Source organism: Phalaenopsis equestris, unplaced genomic scaffold (genome assembly GCF_001263595.1).
Source record: "Phalaenopsis equestris unplaced genomic scaffold, ASM126359v1 Scaffold000353, whole genome shotgun sequence".
Taxonomy (NCBI): Eukaryota; Viridiplantae; Streptophyta; class Magnoliopsida; order Asparagales; family Orchidaceae; genus Phalaenopsis; species Phalaenopsis equestris.
In genome coordinates, this window is record NW_018164795.1 from 19,247 (window position 1) to 33,139 (window position 13,893).

The following is a 13,893-nucleotide window of genomic DNA, read 5'->3' on the forward strand; positions in this document are numbered from 1 at the left end:
TATATATATATATATATATATATATATATTGAAATTTAGTTGGATATATAAATGCATAGGGATTGAGGGTGTGTATGTAAATCTTCCTTATTTCTAACATTAAATATAACATTTTAACCACCCAAAATTTTCAATGAGCGCAGAACTAAGGGCGTGTAAGTTCATCAAGCTCAGTTCACGCCACTTATCAAGTCAAGCTTAAGCCAGCTACGTAAAATGGAGAAATTCATAGAGAAGACTTATGGTAAAAAAATTTGGGGAATAGTAACTAGGAAGCCATTAATCTGAACAAAGGTGGCATTTAATAACGAGGGCAAAAAAACCATCAAAGTCCTGCCCAATATGATGCTGTGGAGGGCAAAATATTATTTCTACACTTGCGTACATCCAATCATGGGACTACATCCATTTTTTGATGTTTGATAGGGTTGGTGTAGCTCCTGTGACGGACAAAATTAGAGAAAATCGTCTTAGATGGTTTGGTCACATTAAACGTCGATCATCTGATAATCCGATTAGGAGAGTAGATGTTTTAGATTCGACTTATGTTAAAAAAGACAGAGGTAGACCTAGGAAGACTTGTGCTTATTGTATTAAAAATGATCTTAATTTACTAGAACTAGATGAAAATATGACACTAAATAGGACGCAATAGAGAAAAATGATTCATGTAGCCGACCCTACGTAGTGGGATTAAGACATTGTTGTTGTTGTTGTTGTTGTTGTTGTTGTGGCCTTGCATGATTGGTTGTACAGACATGCAGTATAGTGTAATATTTTTCTCCGGGGAGACATAAGTTTAACCACTATATTTTGTAGAATACTGAATCAATCAGTTTCATTATTTATTTATTTTGCTTTTGCTTGAATTTTTAAAATAATAGGCAACTGCAAATAATTAAATGTTACGAAAGAAGAGATTTTACATTTTTATCCCTATATTTGACGCAATTTTCAGGGAGAGTCAACTATTGTTCCTTGAGAATGTCTTTCAACAAATGATTGAATAAGGGGGTTCACAAGATCTGGTGCCTCATCCTGCAAAACACAAAGATTGAACCTTTGCCAAATAAATACAAAGGATATAGGAACGAAAATTTAGATATAGCAGATTTCAAAACTCTTTACAAGTATAAGAATTGTGTGGTATGGATCTAAATACCCCAATTGTAAATAAAAGAAAGATGAAATATTAAGACAAACCTGTGGGCAATGGCCGACATTAGGCAGAGCAATAAAATCCTCTACTGCTTCAAAGTTAGCATAGGCTTTCCCGAGTTCTATAGGCTCCCAGGGATCCTTTTCTCCCCAAGCCACTACAACAGGGCACTGAAAAAGAAAAGAAGTTAAATGGTGCTTTCCACATGCTGAGAACAGGGGAGCAACGCAACAATAGTCGAAAGTTTCAGATAAGTAGTAACTTAATTCTAATGCATTTACATATCTAACACCTTGACATCAGTTTTTACGCATATGTCATCTTGCCTATACGTGACACCACAGGAATTAAGCATATTTGTATTGGACATAACAGACATAAATCGAACGTAAATCCGGCAATATTTAAGGATTATCGTCGAATTTGCATCTGATTTTTTTCGATATTAATATGGGGGGCGGTAATATTATTTATGTCCAATTTACGTCGAACAATTCACAAATCATTTTAGTCGGTTTTTGTGTCGTTTTTTAGTCGAATTTGTTTATATGAAATGTTCGTTGAAATTTGTGTATGAAAATATCATATGATGAATATTAACGTTCGATTACCGTCTAATTTGCATAAGAAAATATAGTACAATGACAAAAATCTAATTGTCGATGTAGCGTCGGATTTTACGTTTGAATACGAACGCAAATCCGACGCAAGCCTGTAACACAGAAAAAAAATTTAGAATATTATTCACATTTTCACAACCTACACAAAAACACATTCCACATTATATACCACATTAATCATATTCATATCAATATCATATCTCTATACAATATCATTAATAAAAAAGAAAATATTATCACAAATCATCTCAAATAAAAATAATAAAGTTATTCCAAAACATTCCACAACAAATGGTCAACATAACACTTATAAATAATAAAAAAAAAAACATTAAAAAAAACTACTCATCATCTCCATCCTCCTCCTCCTCCTCCTCCTGCATGGATGTCATCGACTGATTGCCCCGACTATCCGCTAAAATATCCACCATACAAGCTATAGAGTCTTCAACTCTATGCTGGTCTTCTAGCATCTGCTAGCGCAACTGGCAGATCTCTTCGCTCATTGCAGCTACCTGCCCAGCAAGAGCCTCCTTATCTGGCTGTGAAGAGCTTGAGGAAATAAGAATGGGACCACTGGAGAGCTCTGTCGCGAAGGCTAGGCCCTTCGTTCCAATGGCATAAGCCTCACCTTCCTCCATGTCGCTTAGGTCCAAAGCTCGTACTCAGAGTGTGCAGTGGTAGACTGACTATCACTGAAGTCTGAGTCTGAGAGGCCAAGTGCCTCTCCCGGAGATGCTCGAACTCCTCTTGCATAATGAAAACCAGCGTTTGATTGACACTTTAAACGGTTAGTGTCAAAATAAACTTTTAATGTAAGGTTTTTAACTTACATCAACCCGTCGGGAATGCTCCTAGACCCACTGCGCAGTCCCCGAGCGTCGATGAGTTCAGACACGCAGCTCCGCAACAGATGGAGCATGACTCAACTCCTTGGCCCGTGTACCGTAAAAAATGGTCAACGCTAAAAGAATTGATCATACAAAATTGAATTAATGTTTAAATATCTAAAAAAATATTATCAGCCACCTGTAATGCTCTGTATGGGGGACCGATCCGCAAATATAGAGCGTAACTCCCCTACCCCCCTCCGTCGCCCAATTCGTCTGCCACTTCCTTTCATAATCAGGAGAGCCCAAGTTGCGGTCAACTGACCCCAAAGCCCCTCACCAATCCAAACAGGCCACTCATTCCTCCAACGGGCTGTTATGAACATGTCGGCAAGGCAATGCCTGCCCCGAATCTCAAAGATTTAGCGCATCTGCTGGTGGTGCTCTGGGAGCCAGGTGAATGACCTTTACAACGTAAAAAATAATTCATGTTAGTATAAAAAACTAAATCAAATTTACAAATATGATTCAAATTACATGATTGTACCTCAAACTCCCTGAACCACAAATCCAGAGTGACTATAGTTATCTGCTTCCATGACAGATAGCGCTCATCATACCTGCTCCTGATAATATTTGTGATGCAGGCGACGAGCAGCTTGTAGGGAATGAATTTTCTTAAGAAACAAATTAATTACCAAAAAAGATATAGCATGAAAAATAAACAAAATATGGAGTGTAAAATAACTTATGAGTCCTTTGATAATAAATGTAACCTTGAGGGGGCAGGAGTCAACAGATCAGGCTCAAGAGTTGTGCAGCAGCATGTGAGGGAGTAGGTGCAGAAGGAGCAAACAGATTAGACGGGGCAACAATAAGGTACAGGAGCAGGTGCCATAGAAGGGGCGGTAGCAGCGGGTAAGGAAGGTGTAGCAGCAACCAGTGGGAAAGAGGTGCCACATAAGGTGTAGTAGCAGCGGGTGGGGGAGGAGATAATAGAGAATGTGTAGAAGTAGTGGAAGCAGCGACAGGAGTAGACGACCTCTTCCTATTGCGGTAGGTGGTTTCAAGGATCCCCAGAACACGAGGTCTATGAGGTGACTGATCACCTGTACCACTTGTGACCATCTGTAAACAAAAGAATGACATTAAAAAGATTATTACTAGTAGGAAAAATAAACATAACTGTGCAGTAAAGGTTATACACAAGTAACAATTATGTCTAAAAACAAGAAAACAAGAGTAAGAGTTATATGCCTAATAACAACAAAAGTAAAAGATCAAAATTAGTGGTAGTAACAACTAATCTAAATTTTGCATACATACATTATTAAGTTTCATAAAAAAAAACTCATCGTTGAAGATGAACATAGAATTTCTTTTTCACTCTCTTCATCATTCTCATCCAAACTATGAGCAACCTCTTCAAAAATCCCTGTGATATCCTCTAGCGCAAACATTTCAACATTTATGTCACCCTAAATACAAAAATCTGACATACTTTTCACTTGGTAAATTGGTTCATACAGAACTATGAAGCTCGGTAGTTTTTTTTATTTATATTTCATAGCCACAATCCAATCAACTTTTATCTCTTACTCTACCAAAGAATTAAAGGTAATAAACAATGTTTAGTTTAGCGTGCCAGAACAAAATGATTAAACTTCGCATATCGTCAATTTGACCTCAGTGACATCATAAAGTGTGAGTGTTTGGGTTACTCAATTCGGAACAAGATCAAACCACTGACAGTTGAACAAGTACACAATGTAGCTGGCATTGCAAAGATATTACAATTGAACGACTTCGTCAAGTGCGCCATAATAGCAAATCTCACCATCTGTGTGTGCTTCCTTTAACAGTAGCACTACAGTTATATGTCTTCTTCCCTTCACACTAGCAACTCGTATGGAATGTATAACGTTTACATCAAATATCTATCATGTAATAACACCACATTTAGACCTAGAGGCAAGATTTACTAATCTCTAATCTATGATTCCTTTGGTTGTATTGTGAGGTATAATTAGTGTAACTTAAATGCGACGATCATATTATACACATGTGATTAGAAGTGTTCAATATACATGCGTATAATTTGAACCATGTTGGAAATTCTATTTCGACCTTCCTGCTTATCAGAGACTCATCTTTCATATCGAAGTCATCGAGAAGTAAACTGTTGACAATATTGTTATATGTATTTTTGAATTACTCAGTATATAATTACTAACATTCTCAATAATAAATGACAATATGGATTGAATTTGAGGACCATCAATCTTACTGTATAAATGACTGAATTTTGTCACAGTTCATCAGGATGTATAACGAAGCTGCCTGAATCTCTTTATCGCTTAGATATCATGGCATGCATCTCTGATGACTCACGTGATATTTGATATACGAATAATTCTGGTTGTGGAGGCCTGTCACCTAAAATATGAACTCTTTGATGGTTTTGCTTAAAATAAAGAGTAGAAATTTATCGTTTCCTACAACATATATGCTTCACAAATCAATCCCTCATGATGTGTTTTATTCTTAATAGTTTTTTTATTTTATTTAAAAACCAGCCGCACATAAATTTTATATTGAATATGGTGGTCATTTAGTATGAAATAAAATGCTACTTGTAATGCATGCATCAGGAAGACAAACCTCTCAAAGAGATACAACCATTTGTACTGCACCGAACCCTCTAGTATAGCCTCATAACATAGATATATAGGCCGATGCTCTAAAAAGTCGAAGAAACCAGGATAAAATATCCCCTCAAGCTTACATAGTAATAGGGGAACACTAGCATCAAGATGTATGAACGAGTTAACCAATATCCCCGCACACACTCTCTGAAGAATATGCTAACTTAGACCAAGGTATCGAGCACCGGCTTCGGCAACGCATGAAATACAATGGGTAATAAGCACTGTAGAAATATATGATAATCGTGATTCTTTATGCCAAATACCTTACCTGTTTCTAAGTCGAAACAATGACTAAATTTGAGACAGCCACTGGGAAACTTTAGTTAATTCATCCACTCAAAAATTGTCCTTTGTTGATCTAGTGTATGATAGTATACAACTTTGGGTTTTATTAATTTACCTCCATTGTCCCATGAAGCACTAAGATCCTCCTTTTGCAACACTTTTAAAGGACCATTCTAGCTTTCAAATTATATTTTGTCTTACCTCTAATATACATCACAGTGTTGAAGATGTTTTCAAAAAAAAAAAATCTTCTCAATGTGCATAACTCTTCTCAATGTGCATAACATCGATGTCTAATAAGATTAGTCTTCTAGTATAGAAGATCCCAGAATATACTGCGCTTCATTAAGTTATTCGTGACACCAAAATCAGGAAGACAAGTTGAAGCTAGCTCTGGTCTCTCAGTGAACTTCAGCATTTCATTGATCATCTCCAATATTTCGACTCCAGTAATCATGTGGCGTGAACTTGATTTCTCAACCCTCTTTTTGAGGAATGCATCTTTGTTCCTTCAAAATGGGTGACCGTGGTTTAGAAATCTTCGGTGGCAGTCGAACCAGTTATTTTTCCCATGCCATATTTTAGAGTAAATCTCTTCAGCATATCCATGCAGTAAGGACACGCCAATTTCGCAGTTGTGCTCAAACCAGATAACACCCCATAGGCCTGAAAATCACTAATTGTCCACATAAGAACTGTTTTTAATTAAACATTCTGATTCGTAGCAATGTCATACGTAAGCACACCTGACTCCTATAATATTTGAAACTCTCCTATAAAATGGAGCAGACATCAATATTTTCCTTCGAGTTATGGACCTGATATGATCAACATTAGAAATAAAAATGAAACAGTCATACACATATCGGGGGGGCAAATTGTACAGAGTAAAGATAACTGGCAACATGAGTAAGGGGTTACAACGTGACTGTACTGAGTGAAGCCATCCACACATAACCCAAGTCTAACATTACGTACTTCAGCTGCAAAATCCGAGTAAGTACGGTCAAAATGACTTCAGGCCTCACCATGTGACGAATGACTTAAGAGTTAGCATCAAAAGATCCAGTATTGTGTCGAGTCATGTGAGGGGTTGTACACATAGAAGCAAAAAATTTCTTAATCCGGGGTATGCGCAGAAAATAAAAGAGACACTTGTATGGAGTATTGTTCTCATTTTTATTCTTTCTCCCCCTTTGTTTGAATCTATACGCACCACAAAATCGACAATTCGTCTTGACTGCATCGAACTTGTAATATATCATGCACCCATTAACACAAAAATCGATCTTCTCACATTATAACCCTAACTTTGAAATTAATATTTTTTTAATGTATAGGTCATCTGATACTAAATTCCTTGCAGGATTAATCTTTTTCAACAAAGTTGCTACCTGATTGAATTAAAATAAGATTTGATGGTCAATATTCTCAGTGTCACTGATAATTTTGTATGTGCAGTGTAACCATCTCATAAAGGTTGTTGTGCATCATTCATTAAATCATAGAACTGTTGTGATTCTTTGTTCGGTGTTTTAAGTTCGTGTTAAATGCTCTCAACAGATTGAGCTCTTTGAGCATCATGAATCATTTCTTCATATGTGCAATGATCAAATTTCTCTACAGGGGGCATAACTTGTCGAGGCACATCCTTCATCGAGCAAAACTTCAGGTTCTTGCTCACCATGCACAGTCTAGTACCAATAATTAGATTTGAACCCCTTACGGTAAATATCTAATTCAACTTCTTCGGATGACAAAAGTGATTGATTTTTGTGCTTCGTACAAAGACACTGAAACTTACCCTCAAAACGATAAATGAGCATAGATGGACAGTTGTGATGCCACCAACATGAATTTCTCAACGCCATTCCAAAATTCATCAATGAGCCCTTTTTGTCTTGGATATAATCTGTTATAGATCCAAACTCTCAAATTACGAAGATTCATCTGCAGCATAGATATAATTTTACATATCGGTTCAACTACTACAAAAATAAACATTAATTAGTCTTTATTTATCAATATTGACAGGGGATGATTATGTTTAGTGGTCGTGGGAGCTAATTCTAATAGAAGAAAATGACCCAGTAACGTCTTTTAAGTAACTTGCTTTATCTGTTGAGCATATAAAATCCTTCTTTGAAGTTGTTTATTTTTTAAACAATAGACTCAATGCATTCCTCCATTTTAACCAACCAACGTGAATTCTACTAATAACATTCACATCTATATCACCATCACTATGAACAAGACCAGACACAGTCCTCCATTTCAACCAACCAACTTGAATTCTACTAATAGCATCCCCATCAATATCATCACTTTGAACAATAGACCAAATTCATGCATGAATTCCTCCCCTTCAACCAACTCTAATTCTACTAATAACAACATCCCTATATCACCATCAATTTTTACATACATACCATTGAACTCTTATGTATATACATACCTAATACCAAAACTTCAATTTTTACAAACATACCCACATTACCTATATATAAATTTCATACATATCACTCAATTCTTATGTATGTACACACCTAACACCAAAACTTCAATTTTTACATACATACCACTGAACTCTTATATATATACATATCTAACACCAAAACTTCAATTTATACATACATAACACATTATATTTGCATTTAAGTAATATATATCACTCAATTATTATGTATATACAAACCTAACATCTAAACTTCCATATTTACAGGCATAACACTGAACTCTTATCTATATATACACCTAACACCAAAACTTCAATTTATATACATACCACATTACCTATGCATTTAAATAATACATATTACTCACTTCTTATGTATTTACCTAACACCTATACTTCAATAGTTATATGCATTCCACAAAATTCTTATATATATACATACCTAATACCAAAACTTTCATTTATACATAAATACCACATTACCTGTGCAATTTATTCATAACTATCACTCAATTCATATGTATATACAAACCTAACACCTAAACTTCGATATTTACATCATACCAAAAATAAATGAAAATAGTGGCACAAATAGACTCACCTTCTTCAATGCTTTATGATTAAATGGATTCTGGTCATCTCTGCAAGCTCAAAGCATCGGGCGTCATTACCATCGTAACTAGCTCTAATAGTGATTGTATCATGAAGCTAGTTCGGTAAGGAGACAATTTTGAGCAAAATTGAAAAGGAGAAGGGAGGTGGAGAGGGGGAAGCTCGAGAGGGTTTCGTGCAGAAGAGGAGATCGGAGAAGCGTGCACGGGAAGAGAGAGAGGAGAAATAGAATTTAAGCGTGCGGGTTGAGTTTATTAGGTCATTTGCATTGTATTTCAATCCAATTTGCGTCAGAAATAGTTCGAAGTTGATTGGTAAAGAATTGCGTCAATTTTTTGGACACTAATTGTTGCAAAAAATGTCGCAATGCCAAAACAGTTTTCACCGTTTTTAGAATACTTTATCCGTCAAATTTTTTGACGATATGTGGCACATATCATACGCAAATATTAAAAATTATCATTTGCCGCTTAAAAATCACAAATTAGATGCTAATTTTTGCTTCGAAAAAAACTTTAACCAAATATCAGACGCTGATATGAGCTTTTCTTGTAGTGTGAAAAGGTGTAATTCACCTTTTAAAAGTTAAAATAGTGGTATTTTTTATGTGATATGAATAATTTGTGGTATAATTGTAAAAAATAAAGTATAGGTGTTAGATATGTAAATGCGAAAGAATTAAAGAGTGTGATGGTATGTATATAAAATGCCCCATTGGTGGTGATAAACCTTCACTTTGGGAAGCAAATCTTCAGGTAAGGGACCACCAGAGTAGCAGATGAACTCGAGAAATACAGCTGCTGCTCCTGGATCAAGCCCAGGTTGTAGAATGATGTTGACTAGTTCATCTGTAACTGCTGATTTATCATGATAACACTGGTAAAAATGTAAAACTGACAATAAGTTATAATCAGGATAGTTCAAATTGATAGAGAAGTCTACAAATGAAGTATATAGTTTGATCAACCTTGATTCATAAATCAAAGATTCAGTATTTTAATCATGAAAAAGCTTTGGCAAATATGTGCATTATAAAGGAGAAACTAAACAAACTACTAGCATTAGTACGCACTAATTGTAACCACAAATAATAAAGAAAGATTTACATACCTACCACTTAATTTTTGTTTATTTACATATCTAACGCCTAAAATTTAATTTTTAGGTACATGCCACTTACCTATGCATGAAAAGGTTCATTTCACTTTTTAAAAGTTAAAACAATGGTATTTTTATGTGATATGAGATTACAGTAAAGTTTACGTGTTACAGATGTAAATTCATAGGGATTGAGTGGTATGTATGTAATTGCCCCAATAAACCATGTATCAAATGCGTTAGAGAAAATCATTTAGTAATTGTGTTACTTTTGATAGGAGAAGACAAAATATAAAAAAGAAATAATGAAATGTGCAATTTTTCTTCATTCGGTCATGATATATTACAAGCACGAAATATTAGTAAGATTAAGGATGAGGGAAAAATATTAAGGATCACAACTGAGACAAAATAGATTAGGAATATGAGCCGTAAGAAAATTTTCAAACAGGCAAGAAAATATCAAGTTGTATTAGTTCTTAAATTCATGTTATAAGATTATCTCTATAAGAGACATTTTTTTCTCTTTAATCTGTGAATCATTTCAAACAAAAATCGACATTATTCTATAAGTGAATTCAAATGAAATCATACATATTAGAAAGTAAAATAAAATTTTGACTTACATATCCAGTTAAATAATACCTCGAGATCATGTTGTCCGTCGAGAGTAGAAATATTAATGACACGGGCGCTACCAACGCCCTAATACGGGCACTAAACTGAACTCAGATTTAGGGCGCATTAATCTCACGAGATCGAAGCCACGCGAGAGTTCGCGAAAGCGGAAAACAGTGCGAAGTCGCGAAAGCGGGAAAACCTGACAAGAGTAAGGAGGCTGGGTTTGCGAAATTTCGTGATCCGTGAGGAGGCAGAGCGATCCATGGGGGCTATTATTTTTTGGGAAGAGTTTTTTGGATTCCTCATCTTTTCCACCCTTCTTTTGTGTAGAAGCGTCCTCTGTCCGAAGGAGCCTAAAAATTGTTGTCCTACATGTGTGGTAAGTCAGTTCTTAGTATGTTTAGTTTCAGATCTCCTGCGTGGAGTCTCTTTCCCCTTTGTGGGTTGTATCTAAGGAGATAGTTAAGCTCCAGCTTTATCCTCTCCGACGTGGTGATTGTATCCTTCTTTTTACCTTCCCCCTACTCCTCACTCCTCAGCAGCCAAAATTTCCCTCTGTCACGCTGACACCCAACCATTCCCCCTTCCTGCAGGTTGTTACTGTTGTTTCGCCTTCCTAACTCCTTTCAAGCTCAGCCCAATCCCCACTACCACTGTCGACCACCTACAACAACCCTTCCCACTTGATGTCCCTACAGTTTCGCACACTGCCTTCGCCACCACCCGCTTCCCGTGGTTGTCGTCATCCCTCCCAATCATCTTCATCCCTCTAGCCGCCTCCACGACCCAGTGAAAAATATTTAGGAGTAATTGCTTATGTTGTTTTATGTTTGTATTGTTATTTTCATTCAAATCATATTGTAACCATATTTTAATATTAATGAAAGTTAGTTTTTTATATTTCCACTATCTTTTATACTAGTTTCGATATCATTTAGAATGAGAGCTAGTCTAATCCTAGTTTCATCAAAAGGTCTCCTAGCATTCGTCACTACCTAAGTCACCTCCACCAAATTTTTCTTGTCGATTCCCAACCCAAGTCATGTCACCACGAAGAAATACGCCGAAATCGACCCGGGAAGAAATTCACGAGAATTCTACATTCTACAACGATGAGTAGCACAGTTGGACGATGGAAACCAATAAGAGGTTTCCTTCTTCCGTGATCGAGAGAGTCAAAGAGAAGACAAGGACGAGAAGATGAATCTATTCCACAGGAAAGATTACAGTGACGAGGAATATCGACCACACCATTGTGGTATCCAACATTGAAGGAGGTCGAGAGAAGAGGCTCCTTATGGAGGTAAGCGGAACTTTGGATTCAAGATGAACCTCCCATAATTTGAAGGAGGAATGGATCCCGACAAATTTATCGACTAGCTGCAATAAGTTGAACGGATTTTCAAATATAAAGATGTAACAGAGGACAAAAGAGTCAAGCTAGCTACCATTAAACTAAAGAAAAATACCTCCTTATGGTGGGAAAATCTACAAAAACAAAGAAAAAGAGAAGATAATGTGAAGATAACTAAGTGGGAGAAGATAAATAAGGAAATAGAGAAAAAGTACCTCACACCCTACTATCGTCAGGATATGTTTCTGAAACTCTACAACTTGCAGCAGAGGAATCTTTCAGTTGAGGAGTTCACAACCCAATTCAACCACTTGCAATTGAAATGCGACCTGATGAAACTAGAGGAACCTACGATAGTCATATTTCTAGGGGGTCTGAAACCCTCCATCAGCAATGTAGTCTAATTGCAGCCATATTGGATGTTAAGGGATGTCCAGACATTAGCCTTGAGGTGGAAAGACAACAGAAGCAAAGCTACAACAATCATCTTTCAAGAAGCAACCTTCAGGCAGGTTGTCACCTACAATTACCACGGCCGACAAGAAAATGTCAGGAGACACAAGCAAGCTCGGGCAGGGAAATAACACTATGGATCAAAGCGGGAAGAAACATGAGAAGGGTAGCTCCTCCAACATAGTACCGGCCAGGAAGTGCTACTGATGTCACAGCTACAACCACATAGCCTCCAGCTGCCCCACGAATAGGGTACTCACACTCACATATCAAGGCGTCGTAGAAGAGATAAACGACGAGGAGAAAGCTGAAAAATAGGGTGAGGTGTATCAACTCCCACGAGAAGAAGCACTCGTAATTCGACAGAGCCTGCAAAGCTAGAGTATGCATTCTAATCATCGACGACTGAAGCAACAAGAACGTGCCATCAACACAATTGATAGAGCGATTGGGACTTACGACCCAGAGACATTCCCAGCCAAATTCACTGACGCAACAAAAGAAAGAGAATCGAGACAACATCGACTGAAGATGCTTGGTAGATTTTTTAATCGAATGATTGCTACAGGACCAAGTATGATGTGACGTGGTTCCCATGAATGTTTGACACCTTTTGTCCGGATGACTGTGGTGTTGACCTCATTTTTTGTGAGGTCTAGTCTTCCTCTTAGGGTTTAAGATCTAGCCTCAGGGACCTCCCTTCGACTATCTTAGAACCTTAGAAATGGGACCTGCCTCGTTCTAGAAATTGAACCTACTTCTGTACCGTTTTGGAGTTTCGCGTGTGTGGTATCGACTTCTAGCACTTAGAAGGGTGAAACCAACATGAGGAAGCCCAAAAGGAATTCTTATAGGACCTTTTGAGCCTTAGGGTGACCTTCTGCACAATTCACACTCTCGCGCGCACAAATCTTGCAATTCAGAGAATCGACACGTCCGATCGCCACAATTCACATCGCTTGCACCGTTACCTGTCGAAGACTCGAATAGACTTGTTGAGGCGATCGATCGCGGGTCAAAATTTTGTGAAATTTGAATTTTGACGCGTTTTTGACCCGATTGTCGACGAGCGACCCCGGATGACAAAAGCGACCCCGGATGACAAAACGAGCAATCCCGGATGACAAAACGGACTGTCCCGGCGCGTCCGGAACGTCGATTTTGCCTAGGAAGGACATCCATTTTGTTACGATGTCGCGCGTGAATAAATCGCATATGATTTAATATATATATATATATATATATATATATATATAAATTTATATAAATCAAATCCTTCATTTCCTCTTTAAGCTCTAAATCCCTAAACTCGTGCACCCAAGCTCTGCCTCTTTTCCCTCTCCTGTTCGCGTGTCTGACCTTTCCCTTTCTCGGTCTCGAGCCAACCGAGCTCCTCCTCCACGCGAGAGAAAGTTGACTTCTCATTCGTCCTTGCCCGACACTGCGCCCCTCCTTCCCGAAGCCGTGCCAGCCTCCCCGGGCTGTGGTTTTTACTTTTCTTGGTAGTTTGACTCTGGCAAGCTTGCTCCTTGGGACACTTAAATGGCAAACTCTCTCTTCTTCCCGATATTTTCCTCGCTGCCACAGGCTGACCACTTGGTCTTGGATGTTTTGGTTGCTTCGCCTTCTACGAGCAAAGAATGCGGCTTTTTTTTTTCTTTTTGGCCCGATTCGAGTACCATGGGTAGAGGGGGGATC

General features: G+C 37.5%; 1 protein-coding gene across 9 annotated transcripts in view; it reads right to left on the bottom strand.

Annotated features, from left to right (window-relative positions):
- Positions 1–866: 866 nt before the first annotated feature.
- Positions 867–13,893, bottom strand: part of LOC110026153 (pheophytinase, chloroplastic) — a 47,319-nt gene continuing 34,292 nt past the window's right edge. For 2 of the 9 annotated variants that reach the window (XR_002294174.1, XR_002294168.1), the window contains 4 exons: positions 9,399–9,545; positions 3,157–3,737; positions 2,613–3,074; positions 2,033–2,528 (listed from right to left, as the gene is read on the bottom strand). Coding sequence is in view for 1 of the 9 variants with exons in the window: in XM_020726992.1 (XP_020582651.1) it covers positions 955–1,038; positions 1,204–1,329; positions 9,399–9,545 (357 nt within the window). In the remaining 8 variants the exon portion in view is untranslated. Of the gene's footprint in view, positions 1,039–1,203; positions 1,330–2,032; positions 2,529–2,612; positions 3,075–3,156; positions 3,738–9,398; positions 9,546–13,893 lie in introns of those variants that run through there. The other 7 variants (XR_002294173.1, XR_002294171.1, XR_002294169.1 and 4 more) reach the window with 7 other exon arrangements.